Genomic DNA, 23,520 nt, shown 5'->3' with positions numbered 1-23,520 from the left:
AAAAATTGCAGACAACACATTTTGATCTTTTGTGTCTACTAAATGTTGGTGCATTATAATTTTAAATGTGGGACATTGTGAGAGCTGCCCCTCCCCTCAAGATTACATGTAAGCATGTGCAAATGCTTACCCCTTGTGGGTACTTGTGGTAACAATCAGGCATTCAGCTGCTCCTGAAATACGGACACGCAGCTGTTACTTTAGGTTGATGTGTGTGCATATGATTGTATGCGTGTGTTTTGGTCTGTGTGTGCTGGTGCAGATCTTAACCAAATATAATGTTCCTTCCTTCACTGCCTAGTGACTTTCTTCTGATAAAATATTGTCAAGTGACCACTGGTTCTTTTAGGCCAGTCGTGACTTTGGCATGTATGAAGCGAGCCTGCACCTGTTTGGGGGCAGTATTACTGATTGTGCGCATGCAAGTATGCTTAACTATGTGGAAGAAGGAGTCCATAGGATAAGTAGATATTAACAAGATGATGTTTGTCTCTGTTCATGCTGTCTGGGACGAGTTCACTTCATGCTGAAGCTAAATTTGCATCCATTTTAATTCTGCCCCAACCTGGTACCTCAGTGGGCAGGAGAGGTAGCCATATGTACCTTTTGAAATAGCTGCAATTCCCTCCCTTCCACCTGCCATCATCTGATCAGAATCGGGATTCCTGTCTGAGTTCGCTCCCATTTGCCCTGGAATAGCTGAAACTGACCAGGGAGATTCAGCAATGTGAACACACACTATTCATTCCTTTGTAGTATCCATAGGATCCCCATAATTCGAAAGATGAAGACCATCTGATTGGCCAAGTCTCGCCACATGTATTCAATCGTTTACTCGTAGAAGGCTACACAATACTTTCAATATAATAGTGCAGCCAAAAACACTTCATCCAGGGAAAGAGAGTTGCTGGTTGCAACCTCCCTTCCAGACTAGGACCGAGAATGGGCTAAGACTGAAGAAAGCTACTCTGACTGACCTGTACAAGAATAAGATCTGGGGGAAGCCTACTGAATGCTCAGGAGGAGTGACAGAATGCCAGACACAGAGCTCATCTGACTGAGGGGAAGTACAGGAGACAGCTGTTTAACTAGACCTGCTCCACAAACACAAGGTCGCCCGCTTCTTTATGCTCTGGAGTTATCAATTACTGCATTATCTCCATCAAGACTTGGGGGCATGAGTAGTCACCAGTTATTGTGGTGAAGGTGAACCTACGTCATCCTTTATCATCCACAAAGCAGTTGAGAGTCCGTGTGCAACTTCTAGCTATCCCCTGACATATTCAGAATTACTTCAACTTCATCACCTGGACAAGGGATTTAAGGCCATATGTACGAACACATTTTCCCATAGACACAGAATGGGCACAACTGCTTGCTACATCTGGCCCTTAGTGGGGTAGCGAAGGATAATGCCTGATTCTGAAAGCAAAGAAAATGTGGTTCTAGCCTAAGCACTAGCAGAGTTATTGGGCCAGATCACAAAATAATTTTGACTCACATTATTTGATAACCTTGTTGGTAAGTTAATGTGGTGCTTGATGCCAAACACCTTTACTACTGTATTACGAAAACAGGAATCTGGAGATGATAATGTGTGACAAATACTTTTGTGGAATATTGCAGTGTGGCATTGTGTTGTGGTGGTGATATGTTAAGTTGTTTTTGTGCTGTTGTGTTTTTGTGCTGCGTTAGTGCAAATTGTCGTGTTGTACTGCGGTGGTTGTGCTGCATTCCGTTTTGACTGTGATGTTCCTTGTTATGGTTAGTGTTGTTAGGTTAATCTTTTATGTTCTGTTGTTTAGGATAAATATGTCAGCAAACACTGGAACATTTCGAGCCCAAATTAGCACATGCCTTTAAAGTTCTTGTGACAAGCAACTATTTACCGCACCTAAGGTGGTAAAATAACACTGCTCTAAGTCTTCAGCTACTGAAGAAACTAGTCACCCCAAAACTGTTGCAGAGACTTTGTCTTTATTTAGTCTGTCAGTGCTTACGTTATGTAATCGAGTGCATTGTCTTACCATTCTCTCCCTCAGGACATGCACTGTCTAAGGCTTTGTTTCTGTAAGTTATGTGCCCATTGATGGATGCCACAACCACCGTGGGTGACGTGCCACTAGAGTTTGACTGCAACCAGCAGGTTCAGAGATACAGGTCCCCCTACATTAAGAGCCATTTAGGTGGTCGAGATATACTAGGAGCTTGACCAGCTCCTACCACCAGCAACCTAGCCCCCTGGATAGCAGGAATCTAAAAGATCGTTTCTTTGCCATGGCACAAAAAACAGACACTGGGTCGTCTTCCTTTACTCCTAGACGAGACAGGTTTTGCTTGTGAGATTTGGGTGGGCTCTTTGTTTTTTGGGGTTGAGGACTAAAGGCACTTTTGATGATCCTGAAGATGTTTATGGTAGGTGCATTAAAACCCTTTAAAATCTCACCACTTATAACTCAAAACTAAATCTCTGCAACTCAGACACCGATTTCAGGTTAATGAGCACCTTCCTTTGGCCATAGAACCCCCATGTTGAATGTTGCTTAGTGCTTAAACACGATGTTAGCGTTTGGGGCCATATGTATGGTATCTATAGTTAGGCAGGTGCTACTTTTATCTAGGCTTTCCCACTAGTAATCCATGTGTATGTATATTAAATAATGTTTCCTTTATAAAGTAAATCACTCTCTGAACGGGTAACCTTGTTGAGTAGCATTACTGTGCGAATTGCATCTGGAGTGTCTACAGCTAAATTATTATTGTGAGTAAGCGGAGGACTGCTCATTCCCACTACCCTGAGACAATTAAGGGATGAAAGGGAGTACTCGGTTATTAATTTTCGGTTAAACCGTAATTCGGCCCCAGGATTTAAGAGGCATACGATTTCAGTTGTCACAGTGACTGCTCGAGGACCACACGAAAAGGTTCTTAGATGTCATCTGTGGCACAGTACGTGTCAGTCTTGTGTGTCCACATGTTTGCATGCACTAACCAAAACAAATCAATTGACTTTGTCAATGATGGTTTGCAGCTATAAGATCACCTTTGTTTAGCCACTGTTGTTTGAACCAATGACAGCACCGCCTCCACAATACCTTCACTTTATTGATTCATGCAGCAACTGCAAAGCCATCAACAACATTACAGTCATTATACATTTGTTTATTTGTTGTAATGTATTTAAAATGTACCAGCACCCAATGGAAAGAGTGTCCAGGTGATCAACATGGGCTAAATGTCCATGTAGTACTCGGTGCAGTCTTGTAAACAAACAAGAATCAATAACAGGCAATTGTTAATCAATTATTTTAACATATGGCAAAATTACGAAAAATGAAAAAATAGAATTAACTTAATGGTGGATGAGGGTCTGACAACAGTTGTCTAACACTGGTTCGCTTGAGCCAGATTTTCAGAATAAACCCCATGTGCATAATTTTCATTTGGATTCATTATAGGTAAAATGTGTATACTGTAGATAACCCGAAATTCAGGCATGGCGAGCCCCTCCACGACAAATCCTGGTTTACTCTGCACGAAAGAGGCTTCCTATGTGGCTAAGACAAGCTCTATCTCATCACAAAGTGAGCAAAAATGACAAATGGAATAGGAAAATAGTCTGTGTCACATGTTGTGATCCCAGTATTAATGCAGGAGAGGTCGGAGACTTCAGGGTGCAGTGCACTCAAAGCTGAAGCCTTGGAGTATAGTTTGAATGACGGATGTGGCTTTTCGAAGTTGTAGATAAGAATACTGTGAGCAACAAAAACTGACCTGAAAATTATGATAGCCTGGAAACGTACTACACATGTAGAGAAGATGAATCTATATTACTTAGTATAAATATACTATTCGTAAGTCCACTGAGACATACATTTAACAATGCATGGACATGAGAAGTACATATATGTAGAGTTAAGGAATAGTAAATCTAAACTTATCTTTGCCACATTTTGGTAGCCAACATTCTGTATACATAGTTTTGCAGGACAATAGTTAAAATAGGAGATTGTGGTTAAATACCTTCATTTGACAACCCAATGTCAAGCACGTTTGCTATGTGGAAATCAGGTTCGCGAAGCCAATTTCCGTATCATATGACCCCTTTTTCCAAAGAACATTCATTTTAACCATCATAAAAATGGAAAGGTGTGCCATAATTGAGCAGCCAACACCATATGACAAGTTCCATGCAATTTAAAAGTTACCTGTGGCGAAGTCTTAATGGAGATGCAGAGCTCGGCATAATAACTTGAACTTTATGAGGGTGTTTCATGTGGAACTACTGTGATGTGCACCCTAATTAAAGAGAGGCGGGAAAGGATTAGTTGTACACTTCAACTGAGAAATTCAGATACCATGGGATATGGTATTTACTCCTCTTCTGAGTTTTCCTTTGGAAAAGAGGAATTGCATATGGAATTGAGTTTTTCAAAACGGAAATCCAAATGCATCGGAATCTTCTACATGTTTACCCTGTGCAAATCTCAACAGGTTTCACTTGCCAAAATTTAGCAGTGGAAAATGGCAGAGGTGTTTACCACAAATCAAGGAATTCCAATTCCTGCAAAAATAGGAGCTTGCACAGGGATCAGAATATACACCCTCACCCGCAATCGGCCTAACAGCATGGCTGTTGAGGCAGCAGAGATATGGGCAAGTCTAGCTGCAGCAGTAAGCCACCCAGATGCTGGAAGAGAAATCCCTTTTTTTACCTCTACTCCGTGGCCAAATCTAGGGCCAGATGTACCAAAGGGTTATTCCCATTCTGCGTCAATGGGAAAATGTGCTCGTACATATGGCCCCTAGTCTTTTGTACTGTTGCCTGATAAAGACATCATGCCCACACCTTTTAAACACATGCCTGCCATTCCTTACTTTCTGTCCAGATTAAAAAAACAGCACTTCTTAAATAGAGATGGTACAGATTGCGCCCCCTTGAAAGCATTGTTGGCAGACAACGCCAAGATTCGGTGATGCAAAACAATTTCTGCAGTCAAGCTGCAAACAACTCCAGTAACAGAGACCCTCGGGTATGGCTGCCATGGATACTGAAACAATAAACAGATACGTTCAGAAGCTAAAAGAAAGAGTGGTTTCCTCTGGCTCACCTGTGGGATCTGCGTCCATCACGCCAAAAGAATAAGCGCAGAGAAGCTGTGACAGTTTTCTACACATTAAATACTCATATTACATAACAGATAAAAAAAAACACATCTACACAGGAGCTCCGGACAATGGTTGCTAGAAGACGCCGGGCTACCTTTAAGATGAGAGCACCCTCTTCCTACACGTTGTGGAGTACCCCTAAGGTTAGCAGTACAGCTCTACTGGTGCTGTGACACGTCACCCCGAGCCGAGTCTGGTAAACGTTATCACTTCTGAGAAATGAAGTGCCTTTTCTTGTTCAGTGTCCCAACACATTCATTTTGAAAAGGCGACAGTGAAATGTCCTTGCTTTTGTTAGTTTATATTCCCATATTTGATAGATGTGTTTCCTGATATAGTTGTTTGGTATACCGGCAGAGCCTTGCTGCCACAATTTTGTTATACAGATTTTCACAAAGCATGAATCGTCGAAGGTAATCCGTGGAATACCCTCGGCTGAAAGACAGCACACTGTTGACACGGGACCAACCCCTGGCTAGCACGTCTTTGTAACGCCTTCCGTTATTTCGATCAAAATTCATAAGGAGTCACAAAGACAGTGATCTTCGATACATGCTTGGCTTGGAAGGTGCGGTCGAGGTACTCTGACATATCAACGTCCACCTCGACTACTTGTGGCCCCTGCAGACTTTGGACGAGGATAAGCTCTCCCGTCTGCCTGTCAGACCGCTGCATCACGAAGTGCCCCCTGCTGTTCCCGCCCACGATGCCAAAGCGCAGGCTGTCAGGGCCAGGCCTTCCGGGGGCCGAAGCTGTGGCCATACGGAACAGAGTGACCGGCGTCATCAGGTTGGAAGGCAAGGACAGGTAGTGGAAGGAGATGGTCTTCGGTGCGTGGTGGCACGATCGGCTGTCCATTGGGCACGGATTACGTTCACATTGGCTGAGAAGGAAAAGAGAGATAACGAGTCTGAAATCAGGGCTCGTTTATGTGTGAACAATTCTCGTTTCTTTGAAACTCTTTAAACTTTCATTAATATTCTGCTTATGATATGGGTGATGTGAATAATTTTAATTTTTTTAACATTTTATTTTAGCGAAGTAATATGAAGGTACACATGGCCTAGCAGACATGCCATTCAAATTTAAGACTTGTGCAACACTGACATCTCCCTTGCTGCAATTTGTGCAACACCTAAATCTCCCTGTTTCGCCCAGTTTTTGTTTAATTGTTCATTAGTTTTTATTACTTTATTTAGTTGTTTGTTAATTGTTATTTAGTTTATCTAGGTCTTTCAATCACCTTACACATTAGGCCCTATTACGACCCTTATTGCTGTGAACAACGTTTAACATTTATCTCACTCATGTTCAAATAGTTCTCATTTCTTGGACCGCTGCAGTAGCCAGATGGGCTGCTCCCTTGGCCCCATTTTTCTCTAAATGCTTTATAACTCTAGATCACGACTTGATATTTTTGGTGTCCTATCACCTGTCATATTTATCTAATGTGCGGCATTTATCGTTTTTCAAAAAGAACATCACTCGTTGTCCCAGATCTACTCCACCACCAGCCACACTTTCGATAACCTCTACTATTACTATTTATGATTCACTTCCTTTATTCACCCATTACTTCTCATTTACTAGTCTGCCTCTCAGGCATTATCTTCTGATTTCTGCCAGAATTTTTCTTTTTTATGTCCCACTAAAACATATTTTTATGTCTATTTCTGAATACATACATAGGTTACTACAGGGCCTGATTAAAATAACCTGAGTTTGAAAAGTATGTAGTCTATTTCCGTAGGTTTCCTCTTACATTCATAGCAGATTTAGATTGTATTGGGATTTAAAAAGATTTTTCCCACTTTACTTTTAGTTCCATGCTTAAAATTCCTTCTTCCTTATGCACCTTGGTCACCCCTCCTTTTGCAAACGTTTGTTCATTATCCCACAGCCTGCAAACTGGGACATATAATGGTTTGCTCTCTATAAAGCACTATACTGTGGTGTATACGTGCTATTTAATAAAATTAATGTAAAAAAAAAACGAATGGACAATAAGCAATGCTACAATACAAATTACAACAAAATACTCTAGAATACATCACGCAGAATAGAAAATCTTAGTGAGAACATTAATCTTCATTTTCATAACCAACACAGCTACGAACACTATTCAGATGACAATCCAACAACAAAGTAAACAACTTTAAGTTCATAGTAGGCCAGGCAGATTGCAATGCACCCATTTTTTTTTATCATCATCATTTCCTTTTAATAAATTCTTATCCTCAATAAAGACTCACCTTACTATTGCTCTATATTGTAGTTACAATTAATTTATTTCGTTTTAATTTGCTGTTACCTGACCTTTTTGGTATTTCTAGCTCTTACCCTATTCATAATTATTTATGTAATTTTATTAAATTAATTTTACACATTTCATTCACTACATTTCTAAATCAAAAGAATATTTTTGCCCCTAACTCGAACAATTTGTATACTATTTCACCATTTAAAATGTGTATTTTTATTAATAATTATTAAATAAAATTAAATGGAATTAAATTATTCAAGGAATATTAATCTAAACTTAATACTACCCCACATTAACCCTAACCAAAATCCTATCTCTAACCCCAGCCGAAACATTAACCCTAGCCCTAATCCTAACCCTAAACCAAAATACTGGTATCTCTCTCTGTATATATATATATATATATATATATGCTAACATTTCATTTAAATACCTTCATTTTCAACCTTTATAACACAATACGGTACCTTTATTGCAGCTCAACCTTTGCCAATAATCAGTGTTTAATATTTAGTTGCAATCCTTTATCCAATTTACTGTGTGTTTACTTAGATTACATGCACTTATATTGTAGTTAAGGAGATGTAATTGTGTAATTTGAATATAATCATTAACTTCAAAACTTAACCTAAATCCTTGCCCAGCCCTGACCCTAACCTCACCAATGGTGCTTTTTTCACATTCAATTAATTTTAATATTTTTTTTTTAAAAGGGAAATACTTATTTCCTCATTGCTACATTATTGCAAGTGAAATGAAAGTAAATTGACAGTAATAGTATTAATTCAGTTATTTTAAACCTTTTGTAATGAGATTTTGAAAGACAGGTAACGATATGAAAAGCAATGGTGAATCAGATAAAACTCACACTTAATAAATGTATCACAAGCTGATAGTTTGTTGTTGCGATATTAAATGTGTGTTGTGCAACAATTGCATGCCACGTCATAAAATGATGTACATATATAGCTTGTAAGCCAGCACGTTCACTTATATCCATTGATGAAACATACTTGTTACTTCATCTTCACATACGTTTTACTACCATTTTGTGTAATATATAGTCCACTCTGCCCTGAACGTAAAATATCTATGTTGGTAAGAGCTTCTTTTTTACGTTAGTATCCATTATCTCAGAAATGGTGCTATTTGTCTGCACAAAATTTATGTACGCGTTTTTATGAAAGACTATGTTATCATGATTTGAGAGGTCCAATTGACTTTATTCTGACCCATATATGGGCATTGCCCCAGGATATCCTCTGTGGTCCTATTCTGAAAATGAAAGTACAACTGTTTCTTTGTTGGTCTAAGTGTATCTCTAAATTTATTTGTCCAAATCACCCTTAATTTAATTCCTTTTTTGCAAATCAAAATACAGAGGGGGAGGGACTATACCATTAATTTTCCAGAGACCTATTCAACCCTTTTGTGTCATACTTTTCTGAAATATATGATTATCTGGAAATGAGTGATCCAGAGGATCATTTACTAAATACCAGAAACCGTCCCTTGCTGTAGCAGGACTGAATCAAATCCAGCAATTCTGAAACATACCTACCGAAATTACAGGTAAGACCAAGTGGTCAATTGGCAAATTTATAATGAAACTCCCTGGGTTTATGCATGGCTTTATATTTACAATGGAAAGCATGCTGCTGAATATTGATGGAAGCCATTCAGTAACTAGGTTGTGACCAGCGACATCACAGGAAGAGGAAAGTCTTACACTAGAAATCACACTCACTTCAGGAAAAACAATTATTATGCTGCAATGCCAGGTGGAAGATAATAACTATTTTTAAGGAGAAACTTGGAAGGCGGCTCAAAGAAGTTGTAATAACTTTGTACTCAACAAAACCTTGGACAAGCTGACTACTTTGTTTCTCAACCTTAAATCCATTAGACCTGCCAATAGGTGGTGTTGATATAATCGGCTAGTACCACCATGTTAATGGCCATATCTGCTCCTTTTTAGATCGAGCCTGTTGCATGGAGTATAGACATTTGGTCCCCCCTGCTGCTGCCGGACACTTACAATAGGTTAAGGGCAGTGTTGCTGTTGTTGTGCTGCCTCCTAACTGATTTGGCAGCCGATATGTCACTTCCTGTACTTGGCTGAGGAGCACCGACCAAGTACAGTTTACTTACGTGTTGAATGTTTGTCTGTTGTTTGGATGGACTATTTTCCTTTGTTTCCTGCCTCTTGTGTTTGTCAGTAAGCACTGGTGTTCATGTTATCGATTCGTTTTCTGCATTTGCCCATCACTTGGCTCTTACGCTGCATAATCATTAATTCCAAGTAGTTGTGTCATGCGTGTGTTTTGTACTTTCTTTTTGCTTTATATGGAATGAAATTGACTTAGGAATTAATCCTCAACTGTGGCTCTCCCAGCACAGATGGAGAGCTGATACTACAATATTCACTGCACTCGGGGAAACTCACCCCATAATGCTTTGCAAGTATTCCTTTTACAACACATTTTTTGCCATAACTCAGCCTATTGTGTTCCTAGGGCAGTGGGACCACCACCAAAACATTTAGAATGATGTTCTCTTTCTATCCAGGACATCTTGTGGGTCACACTAGGTTAGAGGGGGGCCAAAAATCATAACCTCTTCCACCAGTCAATGCATATTTTAACTCTCTTATAGCTGGAGCTTTTTAAAATTTTATTTATTTACTTACAGTTGAGAGGACTTTGTGTAATGAGGGCCTCATTTGTAGCAATATTCTGACAGCCTTACTTAATCTGCAAACGTGTAATGCATTAGGCTGTCCAAGGGCTGAAGTATGATCGTTGTCCCAAAGCACTACTAACTCAGTAGGTTCCAGAGGGACATCTAGCCATGACCAGTGGTATTGCATGTTCTAGGAATGTTTATTTCTGATAATGCTTTTGGCTCCACAGGGACATCTAGCCACGGGCAGTGGTACTGCACCTTCTGCTGTTGACTCTACAGGGACATCTAGCCATAACCAGTGGTACTGCACCTTCTGCTGTGGATCTACAGGAACATCTAGCTACGGCCAGTGGTAGTGCACCTTCTGCTGTTGACGCTATAGGGACATCTGATAACGACCTGTGGCACTGCAACTGACTCCACAGTTAAATGATATTTAAAAGGCCTGCTATGCCTGTAAATGTGAAATGCACCATGCCCCCAAGAGGATGATTATATGATTGCACTACAATATTCTTTATCATTCTATTTTATGTGATTATGCCCTCTAGGGGCTGAATATATGTTTACATGACCATGTTTTTTTCAAATGCTATTTTTATTGTGGTGGTCCGTAGGGGCTGTCCAGACCATTACAGTCTAATGTCAATTGCATGAATGAATGCACAAATACAGTTTATTTCTGATAAAGGTTTAATGTGCTGCATGGCTAAATATTTATGAGGTCCCAAATGCGAGGTTGTCATTATCATTTACAATGCCAACAGCTCTAACTCTCACTAATGCAATACCTATTGCATTGCAAATGCTTGTTTCGTCTTCTCATTTATGATCTTAATAATTCCCAATGGCTCTGCTAAGTGATTCTCATCTAAGTATGTCAGCAATTTCTATAGGTCACCCTGGTTAGGTACATAGGGGGATAGTGACAAGCCCCTAGCACCTCCTTGTGCCACATTAGTGTCTTTTTTTACACTAATGTGACCTTAAGGAGGCATTTTTGCAATACCATATTTACAAAGAGGTGTAATGCATGCATGCTCCATTTTGTAACTGCTTGCATCACATTATGCCTGCTCCAGGCATAATGTATGCAAGGGGAGCATTCCAACACTAGAAGGCCTGCAAAATTGGCAGAGTCAAATTTTAAAGATTTCACTGTGCCATTTTTGGCATCATTTTTAAAGCCTGCTCAAAGCAGGCGTTCAAATGACGCACCCATAGCAACTTATGGGTCTCCTTGCACTTTGCTGCAGTAGCATCAACATTTGTGACACTAGTGCACGAAAGCTCCACAACAGAGTAAAAGAGAATGACGCTATTGGCCTAATGACCGTCATGGTGCACAGTATCATAAATACAGTGATATTATGGTGTTCGGTGCCGTGGTGGGGGGGGGGGCAAGAAACGTGGTGCATCATCTATGATGCACTACTTTCTTGTATATATGCCCATAGTATTTTACCTCTACTCCTAATGTACTGGAAAGGTTTTTCAATGCATTCCCGGATAGCTCCTATTTATATTGTGGTCCATTACATCATTATAGTGGGGTAGGGCTTGTAGAAGCTTAGCAACCATATTTTCCATCAATTCGCTTTAAGCTACTATATTCCTCTATTTAGCACTGCAACATTGAGGGGAGGAGCTCTTACAGTTGTTACGCTTAAGGTTGAGCTCTTTACATCCTAGCACAAAGCTTGAGAGTGATTAAATGCAAAAAGGAAAAGTGTCCCAAGAGAGTCAACATGCTGATCCCAACTGTATTTAACACGGCATTCTACTGAAGAGAAATTATTTCTACAATGGCTAGACCACAAACGTGGCAGACGCTGCTGTTTCATGCTCATCATTGATCTTTATAAAACCTTGGCAAATTCAGCCTTATGATGAAGGACGATGGGTAAGGTGGTAATCGCTTGGCTTTAAATATATTTTGACAATTCTCGCCCCCCATAAACTGAAAATCACATTTGATATTTCTGCTAAATATGTTTGGGAAACATAGGCGCTCATAATGGGTGCCTCAGTTAATTGGTATATGTGCTCTAACTGCGGTTAGCACACGTTTTGCAATTAAGAGTTTCGTGATAAATATCAGCAGGTCAAAAATGTCAGTATTGGTCTTGGGAGCAATGCTTACCAGAATATGTGGATTTTGGTACAGTAACTACCACAAAAACTCATAATTCTTTGGCATAAATTGAACCAATAATTTCTGACTCAGTGGGGTCGGACTTTATGAGGTGCGATAAATATCACAGCAATTACCAGCCCACTCCCAATGAGAGTAGTAATGTCTTCTCAGTGGTAATATGTGTATTTGGAGGTTTTGCCCCAGATAAGTGAAGCTTCGAGTATGTATTACTTCATGACTACTAACAGACGTTCTTTTCAGAGCTATTACATTCCCCCCACTGTTGTTAATGATGTGTTGTGACACATCTGACTGCCACATGAGCAAAGTCATTATTAGGTATAAACTCCAAAAACATTTTGGCCTATTTGTGCTCATTTCCTCAAGGGAAGCTTTAGGTTTTGTTGTTTTTGACTTGGTTCAAAACTTGATGAGTGCATAGTTTTACTCTTAGCTAGGCCCAGATTGGAAATCAAAATAAGCCCTTGCAAAAATGTTCAAACCAGCTCCACGCCGGAGGGCCATGGAAATGTCAGAGCGGCAAAATGTACAGTCCGGCCATTAGTTCTATAAGCAGCAGGGTCATCAGTCCTTAAGCAAAATGTATTTATAGATTGTTTATTGAAAGGAAGTTTGCGTCTTCATTAATAAGGAGGCAGCCTACTTGGGTATACCTGTAGATGGTACCACATGTCATAATGTTTCTTCTTTGAAGTGCTTTTTAATATTTGGAAATGGGTACTTAAAGCACCTGGAAATATCGAAAAAGCAACCAGAAGGCTCAACATTATTCCCATAGGCCTTGCAAAGACTTGTGACAATCCTACTCCGCTGGGCACAACATCTGCCATCTATGCGAAGGTATACCGCTACCTCTTCCTTTCTGCTCTTGATGCCTTCATTATCCGTCATTATATACCTGAAAGGGATTTGAAAGATCCTCATTTTTATCAACAATTGAAATTTGTAGGAGAATTAAGTTCATACTTACTTTTGCGACGTTTTGACATAGCTGACATTTCCAAATGACCTGGGACATGCAGGATTCACACACTGGAAGCCTCCCCCTGTGTTAATGCACATAGATCCCCCAGAGCAATTGTGTTGGGATATGTTACATTCGTCAATATCTGTAAGGCAAGAACAGTGAATTATTTGGGAAGGACCAAAGTCATTCTGTAAAATATACTTATGTTTAGCACTCATTCAAGTGCAGCAGATCAAGAACAATATACGTATTTCTTTTGTAACTCCATAACTATATTTTCTTTTATGGCTATAGTGATACTGGTTACTTGAAAAAAAACTACCTGCCCTTCCAGCAGTTAAGTCAGATCAGGAAATTCTGCGCTGGTATATTGTAATAAGATGTTGTTGTAGTTTATAACACGTCTGATATATAGATTAGTAGACAGGAGCAATCTAAAAGTAGTCATAAGAGCCATGAAAATGTAAAGTCAACATCTGTCGTCCTGTTTGTTTATAAGTGTTGGGAGCATCTATTATATAGATAATAAAGAGGGAGCAGTAAGAAAAAGAGAAGTCAATATGAAAAGCACAGGAGTTTGGTAACGGAGTCCATTTCGGACCTTTGTTATAGTTACAACAACAAATATAGGTGGAGATGTCGACTCAGACGAGCAATTTGTTAGCCCACAAGGTCAGCAAAGGATATACCCTCAATCCCCAGGTGGCCTCCTTTCTCCAGTCTGCCATATTTTGATGTGCTTGTCTGCCTGTCACTTGCAGTATGCTAGGTTGGTGTATAGGCCTGTGAAGTTTGTCCTTAATTACTGAAATATTGCTGTGGTTGACAATAGTCATTGCCAGTATATTGTTGGGTCTGATAATCGATGATCCATGCCCATGCCCCTGGATAAGGACACAGAAAGGCATATGGGAAATCGAGTTATCATTGCTAATACTGTTTCTTAACTGTGTCTAATAGTGTTTCTTAAGAGTGTTTCACAACTATTTCTTAAGAACAGCTCGAGAAACAGGAACTGCCTTTTTACACATTTTTGAAAATTGTTAAACAGTATAAGTGGCAAGTGTTTCAGCTGCTAGCTGGAGGAGAATGCAAATGCGAGGGGACACTGCCAATGACAGATATCCTATACCTAGATGGACTTGAAATTCTGACAAAACTAGGGCACAATCCAGACAATCGGGGCATGCAGGGATTAGGTACAGATGCTCAGAACGGCAGAAAATAACATTGGTTTCTATTAAGTTGTTTTTTTTACAATGTATGTATTTTCTTTTATTTCAGTGCTTTATCGTTCACCTTTGGCCGTGCTCTAATTATCATTGCAACACCTCTTTACCATTTTAATACATAAGGTAAGAGTACAATAAAGGTTTGTTGATGCGCCATTGATCAGTGACTTTTCAGAATCAAGTGGGGTGAGGCACACCCAAAAAACTCTGCTAAACGTCTCCAGCAGGTTTGATGCTGTCTTTCCACTGACCCAGTTCCACGAAATAGCCCACAGGTTCCCCAGTAAGCCATCTGTCTGCCTTTACAGGTCTGAGGGTCCAGAGACTGTCTCCGTGGGTCCAGCTGCCACGGGAAATCACTTATGTCTAAGGGCCTGAATTATCTTTTGATGGACCGTACTTATCTGCCAGGGTGGAAGAGGACATTACTTCCACCATCCTGTCTGTGAAATTTAGAGGTGCCCACATGGCCACAATCATGTCTGTACCTTGAATGGAACTGCCATCATAGCGGTTGCTTTGACATACAAACATTTGGTGACCATCCGTTTTGTGGGCAGTTTACTAAACCTTTAAAAAATTTGGGGTTTTGAGAAACAAACTCCCAAATTGGGAGTCTGCTTCTGAAAAAAAATAATGATCCCCACTTCTTAGGAGAAAACTCCTAAGGAGTTAGGCTCATTATATTTTTTTCTGTCCCACACCACAAGGTTTTTCCTAATGGTAATGCAGAGGTAAAAATGACATTACTCTCTCCACAAAAAATGGGCGGATGGTGTATTGCCCTTCACCTGACAGCCTCTGCTCCGTCCTGTCATCAGAAGAAGTTTCCCGTTAATGGAGCCAATAGGGGCTCAGTCAACAGAAAACCCGTGGTCTGCCCGTCTCTTAACGAAAGGGGAACCAGGCTTTTGCTTGGTGTACCCTGTCGGCCAAACTTTAAATAGGGTCTTATTTAATTGTACTTTAAATCTCTGAGTCAATTCCATAATCAATCTAACTTGCCTAACAGCTATTAGACATCTAGAAACTACAGACATTACTGGAAAACAGTTAACTTTATTTGTCACCTTCGCAGCTTTTCCTATCTCCAAGTAGCCTGTATCCGTTTGGACAGGAGCAGCGGAAAGAGCCAGGAGTGTTTATGCAGGTGTGCATGCATAGCCTTGGAACACCTTCCACTTTGTAAACTTCGCACTCGTTCACATCTGCACATAAACAAAGCAAAGTTAATTCTGGAAACGCAGTTTTCGTTCATGTTCATTTATGTTCACGTTTTTACGAGTTGTTTGGGTCACTGTTTAATCGAACTGTGACATCAACCTTCTCTATTGTCTTTCAAAGGCAGGATACCATGGCCCATATTTATACTTCTTTTGTGCCGCATTTGTGTCATTTTTTGACGCAAAAGCGGCGCAAACTTACAAAATATAATTGTACTTTGTAAGTTAGGTCATTGTTTAATCGTAATGTGACATTAACCCACTCCATTGTCGTTCAAAGGCAGGATACCATGGCTCATGTTCATACATTTTTTGCTCCACATTTTTTGACACAAAAGCGGCACTAACTTACAAAATACAAAGGTATTTTGTAAGTTAGCGCCACTTTTGCGTAAAAAATGCGGCACAAAAAAAGTATAAATGTGGGCCCATATTCCTCCCTGCTCTGTGTAAACAAATAAATACACGCATTACACATTTTAATAAACAATATGCTGATAATAATGCAGCGGCACAGCTGACTTTATAACTGCTGGTATTAAACAGTGCAAATTGTGAAAGGTTTCTTCCATAGTGTCCACCAGTTATGTGCAGGTCAGTTACAATTTTTTCTAAGTCTTGGTCATGTTAGCTCCTAAACTTGCATCCCTATAAACTGCATCATACACCTGCAGCGCAATTATGTCAGAACATAAAAGAGTAACTGCATAGCTGATAAAATGTGCAGTGTCTCTTGCGTTTGATAGCCCCAGCACATCTTACAAACTGGAAAGCCAGCCAGATGGCAAGCAGACAGTGGAAATCGCGATGGGGCTGTGCCTGGGGGCCCCAGCACTGCCATTGCCAAGTGCATGGGCAGTGAAGGGGCCCCCAGGGGCCCCACGAGTCCCCTTACCGCCAGCCTTTCACCGCCATGGACAGGCTGGCGGTAAGGGGAGTCAAAATCCCCAGGGCAGCGCTGCTTGCAGCGCTGCCCTGGCGGATTGCGACCGCCGGGACCTCCATGGCGGTAAACAGCCGGTACCGCTGCAGTCAAAATGTGGCATTTCCTACCGCCTGCCTGTTGACGGTACAAATGCCACTTTAACCCTGGCGGTCGGTGACCGCCATGGATGAAATGGGGCCCTATGTCTGGTTCAAGCATAATGTTGCGCAAGGGGTTACAAAGTGGCGCAATGCAAGCATTGCGCCTCTTTTTAAATATGGCGGTGGGAAATGCCACCGTAACGACACATTTATGTCAAAAGAAATGCCGCAAATGTGGCACAAGGTGGGGCTAGGGGCTCATAAATATGCCCCTAATTAAGTTATAAGCAATATGAAAGCTTATTAATAACATTTGTATTTTTTTTTTTGTAATTAAAAAAACCTGTGAATTTGTTCGGTATCCAAACACCTCACGGAGTACCCAGGTTACATGTAATGAAGACTGCTTCAAATAGTATGATGTTGACTCCTCCAAAAGAACTTCTTCAATACCTGTAGACTCAGTAGTAACTGGGTGAAATGGAAGGAATATTTCTTAACTACATTATTACTTTGGAAGATCAGGGCAATACATAATCTCCTGAAAGTAAATAAAATAATATCAATGCATGGTCGAGGGCCAGGGGTATCATATGTATAATCAGAATAATTTGATAATAAAACAACTATGGGAGGCGGGGACACGGATGTTTTTACCAAGTTCTGGGAGACTTAAACGGACATGTCTCAGCAAATGAATGTAGGGTACACACGAAAGTACGGGGTTCTCTAGAAGCGGACGTCGCGGATATTAGCGTAGTCCTAGGTTGTATGTATTCCTATTTGGAAGGGTAACGTCAGTGGAATGTCAGTTGGAAATTACCGAGTGGAACAGCGAGGGGTGGGAAGAAGGGAATTTCCTTTTACGGACTAGGTGGTCTCACACACTATATAGTGTCATGCTTCATCATTTGACCACCTAGACCCACCCAGGTAGGACAGTGCCACCTGGGCGGACTCAACCTCACTGTTAAAGGAACAGGAGGGAGTGCGTAAATAAACTTGTTTCTGGAAAGATCGGGATCCAGCTAATCTACTGAAAAACTAAAAACACCTAAGCAGACACCTGTGAAGAGCAACAAATTTAATGGTGGTGTCTGTCTGGTGTAGTTAAAAAGGGGGGTTGGGACACCTCTGTGAAGACAAGGACTCACAGGGTCACCTAACTAATTACTAGCCAACATGTTTCTGCCCTCAAAAGTGAGCCAATGAAGGTCTCGGGGCATTCGTCAGGGCCTAGGATCCCTACGTCTCACGTTGGAGGAAAATACTCTATAGGGAAATCAAAGAGTGAGAAAATGAAAAAGGAATGATCTACATTACCCAAGGAATTACCTTGAGGCGGCCCTTTTCTTAGAGGCAGCTAGCCTCTGGTATCCAGGAGGGGGAGTGTCCCCTTATAGTCACACATACATCAAAGGGGACGCTCGCCGTGCGCCTACTTCGTCCTCTCCTTGGACCGCTTGTGACCATCAAATAGTATGATGTTGACTCCTCCAAAAGAACTTCTTCAATACCTGTAGACTCAGTAGTAACTGGGTGAAATGGAAGGAATATTTCTTAACTACATTATTACTTTGGAAGATCAGGGCAATACATAATCTCCTGAAAGTAAATAAAATAATATCAATGCATGGCCGAGGGCCAGGGGTATCATATGTATAATCAGAATAATTTGATAATAAAACAACTATGGGAGGCGGGGACACGGATGTTTTTACCAAGTTCTGGGAGACTTAAACGGACATGTCTCAGCAAATGAATGCACTGTTGTTACAAGACATACTGCCAAAGAAAGTAGTGAAAGGGGTAGTCCATTAAATATTATGGGCCTCATTATGAGTCTGGTGGTCTTCAGACTGCCAGACCCACGGTGACGGTGGGAGCGCTGCGGTCGCAGTGGTCCAACTGCCACATGGCTGTGGCGGAGTCGCTACGGTCTGACTGCCGACACCGAACAGGCTGCAACCAGCTGATAGCCTGGCGGTCCCAGCAGTTGTAATCTTCTAGGGCAGAGCTGCCGCCAGCCTTTTAATGTCAGTCACAGCGCCATGGAAACGCTGGCAGAATGGGGGTTTCGTGGGGCCCCTGGGGGCCCCTGCACTGCCCATGCATTTGGCATGGTCAATGCACAGGCCCCCATGCACAGCCCTGTTGCTCATTCCACTGCCCGAATTACGGGCAGTAAAATGTGAGACTGGTGCTGCTGCGCCCATCGAACTACCACATTGGCGCCGGCTCCATTAGCTGGCGTCAACGCGAAGGTCCTGTTCACCGCAGGGCCGGCGGGTGGAAACATTGTTTCCGCCCGAAGGCCCTGCGGTGACTTTTAATAGGGCCGGCAGTGTTCAGGCCGCACAGGCCACTGATGGAGGAACGAGTTTGGTGGGCGGCCTCTACCACCCGCCAAACTCGTAATGAGGCCCTATGTTTCTGCTCTGAAAAACTGACATTGAACTGTGGTTTTGGAGTTCTGCATAACAAACGTACTTGTGATCAACTAATTATTTATACAAGGAATAAGGAGATGCAGAAAAAACGCTAGATAGAAGGGTATTTTTTGCTGAAAGTTATAATTATATTTGTACAAAACATTGTGCAAGGCCAACATCAAATTTGAATAAAAGCAGAATATATGATTCAGTCGATAAAGTCCTGAAAGGCACAAAACAAAGGATGTGATTGGAACACAAGCCCTGAACATCTAGATCCTAATATATCAGTCCAGTAGGCATGCTAGCGCTGTGGCAGCACACTGCGAACTTTCACAAATGTCCATATAAAAATGTTATATGTGCTTGGAATGTGGAAACATTGGGCACTTTGCACGTGTATGGAAGAGGAAGAGGTAGAAGAATGTCATTATATGTGGCCAGAAGAATAAATCCTTAGATTGAATGACTTTGGGTGGTGTGACGCTCCAGGTGGCAGCAGATTCTTGGTCCCCATCCTAAATATTTGCACTATGTGTATGGGAATGAAATTCAAGGAAAGGAGTGCTATCTGCAAATTGTGAATCACTGGAGATGGTCAATCCGTTCTTGAATGGAAAGACGAAGGAGCTCTTCACATAGTGTTAGACCCTAATAGACCTGAACATAATCCTATTGCTTGCAGTTTTGCAGTGATGATAGAAAAAATGTGGTTTGAGAGCGTTTCCGGATGTTTTTGAAATAAAGACTAGAAAATTGCTACACCGTTGTGACTGTATCAATGGGTTGGCAAGGCCAGCAAGCTCCTCCACCATCTTTGCTCTGCTGTCATGTATCGTGGCTCAGTCCCATTTATATGTGGTCCGGCAAGGCACAGAATTGTTAGGGATGAGGCAATTACTCAATAATCTTTGCACTACTATTTGGGACTGTACACCTGCAGTGATATTCTATCAGATTCATTGAGCTCACAATTTGTAGCTGGCTTGCCCCTTTGGAAGCTCTTCACTGCTGAGAGACAATCAGAGGGAGAGTTGACTAGTGGGGAGCTTGGATGGCCCTGCTTCCTCCTTCAGTCTGGTAAAATACTGGGACCCCCAGGCTTCCTCAGCAAATTTTTCAAATCCTTCAGATGTGGGCCAACCGCCATACCATTAGACAAGTCCATAAAGCTATTGCCATGGTGGCCTGACTCAACTGACTGCAGTTATACATTTGGTTGACATAGAGAGAGAGTTTGAATCCTGTAGCTGGGCCTATTTATTTTACCTTCTAAAATGGCTTGACATTGGATCCAAGTTTGTAACTTATGTCACACTCCTCCATACCGACTTAACGGCGCATGTCCAGGTGAGCACGGCGGTGTCCGACTCATTCCTTACAGGAAGGGGCAGACAGCAAATGTGCCCTCTCTCCCCCTTACTGTTTTCTATAGCTATAGAGCCCCTTGCCGAATGGTTACGCATCAATGTACAACCGTTTGCCCATCTTTCTAATGCACCCTGAAGCATCAGGCCCACAAATTATACAAATCCTGCACATATTTGGGAAAGTGCCCATTCCGGAATTCAGTTCAAGCAAATCCACTATTTTCCTAGTCACTGCTCAGCCACCAGATTTACACTGGGCAGCTGATTTACTGGTAGCCTCCAGGGAGTTTACATGTTTGGGAGTGTTTGTTATGCCTGATACTGTGCTTGCCTGGACAATAATTATTCATTCATTGATGGACAGGCTACAAGCAGACATAAGGACTGGTCCACTCTCCAGCTGTCTCTTCTAGGCGGTCCACCATCTTTATAATAGTATAGCTCCCTCGCCTACTGTATCAGGTGCAAAACTACCTATATGCCCTACCTAAATCCTTCTTCTCAAATCTTCATTCCTTACTTGGAGGTTTTCTATGTAACCAAAGGGCTCCCCACAAAGCACTCTCTAAATGTTTTAAATCAACCTACGATGATACAGTTGTGGACATCAAAAGCCATTGCAGGGCTTCTCAGCTTATAGTCATTAATGAGTGATGGTCTGATATTCAGGGTGATACTCAGAATTGGGCCCTCAACAATACAACTATTCCACACTCCTTTATTAAGGGAAAATCCCTCCAACACTCACCCAAGCAATGAGGGTGGTACTCCAGATGTGGAGGACAACCCTGAGGGCCCTGGCCTGGGACAAGAATCCTAACAGACTCCTTATGAGTGAACGCCATGCTTCCCCAGGTAGCCACATTACAAGGGTTTCATGCCTGGAATTTCATTGGGATCTCAAAACAAGGAGACTTGCTGGAGGGCATGACACTAAAAACTTACCAAATATATTGCAAATTTGGAAGAACTCCCTGTATTCCATCCTTTAGAGGTCAAGCTGTATATGTATATATAACTTTATTTTGCTTAAAATGACCATAAAAGTACATCATACAATAAAATACACAATACAAATATATTAAGAACACATACTACAAATACAATACAATTATCCCAAGTGCAATTGCAGATAGCAACCCACAATACCAACCCACACTCCCATATGTACTGGTAATCCATTAGCAGCAAGAACCGCTAATAAAAAAATCAAGCAATGGATTAAAAAGGGTCCGTTATGCTGTCTCAATGATCCAGCTCATTGGGGGGAGTTATGCGGGCCCTATAGTCTCATTTCTGTCACTAATACACTCAATCTATGAGTAAAATCATTAAAAACAAATACTTCCTTGGGCCTACTATTCTAATAAGTTCCAGACAAACAGTTTGTACCTTCTATTGTCATGGCCTTATACTACAAATGGGCAATCAAGTATATTCAGGTTAGAAATAAAACCTTAAATATACATAGAAAAATTAAAAGAGATTCCCCTATATGATATAATATCTTCTGTCATGTCACTGTACTACATAGGAGGAACAAATGGAATCCAATTATTGTTAACACCTTAAATAATCCTACACGACAAAGGGTTCCCAGGGGCAGCCCTTTCATTCTAATCTTCCAGACCTGCTCTAAGAACCCTGCTACAGCGAATACTATTGTATCCTTTGAATCACTTTTTTAAATTCTTAACACCTCCCAGTAATGCCTTACCCCCACCAACTTGCAAACTGCAATTATCCATTTTTAGTGTGGTGGTGAGTATTTGGGGCAAGATAAAAGGAAGTGATCTACTGTTTCTCTTACCTGCAGGCAAAAAGGGCAGAACCTGACATCCCAGTTTGAAGTAAATGTTCTTAAGGGTAAAATACCATATCTAAATTGCACATACAGACGTTTCGCTGAAGGCGGATATATTCTATCTATATACTCTTCAAAACTGGGTGAGCATTTAAAGTTCAAAAACTGCCCCATTAAGCTCCCTTCTTCGTAAGCCACCCAGATCTGTGAAAGGGCATTTTGCCAGTATGCCTTTTTCAGGTTTTGGGCAACACCCTTGTCAATTTCTGCCAGAGAGTTCCACATTTCTCCCATTCTCAGTAGCTCACACTGCATCTTATTTTTTTCCCACCAAGGGGAGTGAATTTTTCTATCACAGAAAACTAAGGGCCTGATTCTAAGCTTCCCGCCGCCCGCCAAGCGGGAACGCCAGAGGACCGTACCGCGGTCAAAAGACCGTACCGCGGTCAAAAGACCGCGGCGGTCATTCTGGGTTTCCCACTGGGCTGGCGGGCAACCGCCAAAAGTCCGCCCGCCAGCCCAGTGGGAAACACCCTTCCCACGAGGAAGCCGGCTCCGAATGGAGCCGGCGGAGTGGGAAGGTGCGACGGGTGCAGTTGCACCCGTCGCGAATTTCAGTGTCTGCAAAGCAGACACTGAAATTCTTTGTGGGGCCCTCTTACGGGGGCCCCTGCAGTGCCCATGCCACTGGCATGGGCACTGCAGGGGCCCCCAGGGGCCCCACGACACCCCATACCGCCATCCTGTTTCTGGCGGGTCGCCCGCCAGGAACAGGATGGCGGTATGGGGTGTCAGAATCCCCATGGCGGATTCCCATGGGCAGCGGAAAGTCAGCGGTACACCGCCGGCTTTCCGCTTCTGGCTGCGGCTGTACCGCCGCGGTCAGAATGCCCGGCGGAGCACCGCCAGCCTGTTGGCGGTGCTACCGCCGACCCCGGCCCTGGCGGTATTTACCGCCAGGGTCAGAATGACCCCCTAAGTCTATTAGGGAATCCCTGTATGGAGCCAACTCCGGAGTTGTCCAAATCCACACCCAATATAATAGTGGCTTGAGGGCGGACATCTGGTGTATAGTGTTCACTGCTAAATCCAGCCTCAGTGGAACTAAGGGCGTGCCCACTGGTCAACTGAATAGTCCCCTTATTAATTTATTCTCAGCAACAGTAAGAATAGATAGATCAGCACACCCCC

The 23,520-nt window shown here is 41.9% G+C and overlaps 1 protein-coding gene across 1 annotated transcript in view; it reads right to left on the bottom strand.

Annotated features, from left to right (window-relative positions):
• Nucleotides 1-3,085: 3,085 nt before the first annotated feature.
• FBLN7 (fibulin 7) overlaps nucleotides 3,086-23,520 on the bottom strand; it is a 698,570-nt gene continuing 678,135 nt past the window's right edge. Inside the window, exons 6-8 of the mRNA XM_069235079.1 lie at nucleotides 15,545-15,682; nucleotides 13,246-13,384; nucleotides 3,086-6,052 (exon numbers count right to left, since the gene is read on the bottom strand). Of these exons, the coding sequence (XP_069091180.1) occupies nucleotides 5,680-6,052; nucleotides 13,246-13,384; nucleotides 15,545-15,682 (650 nt within the window). The 3' untranslated portion in view covers nucleotides 3,086-5,679. The remainder of the gene's footprint in view (nucleotides 6,053-13,245; nucleotides 13,385-15,544; nucleotides 15,683-23,520) is intronic.

The sequence above is a fragment of the Pleurodeles waltl genome, chromosome 5 (genome assembly GCF_031143425.1).
Source record: "Pleurodeles waltl isolate 20211129_DDA chromosome 5, aPleWal1.hap1.20221129, whole genome shotgun sequence".
Taxonomy (NCBI): domain Eukaryota; kingdom Metazoa; phylum Chordata; class Amphibia; order Caudata; family Salamandridae; genus Pleurodeles; species Pleurodeles waltl.
This window is presented reverse-complemented; position numbering and strand designations above follow the sequence as displayed.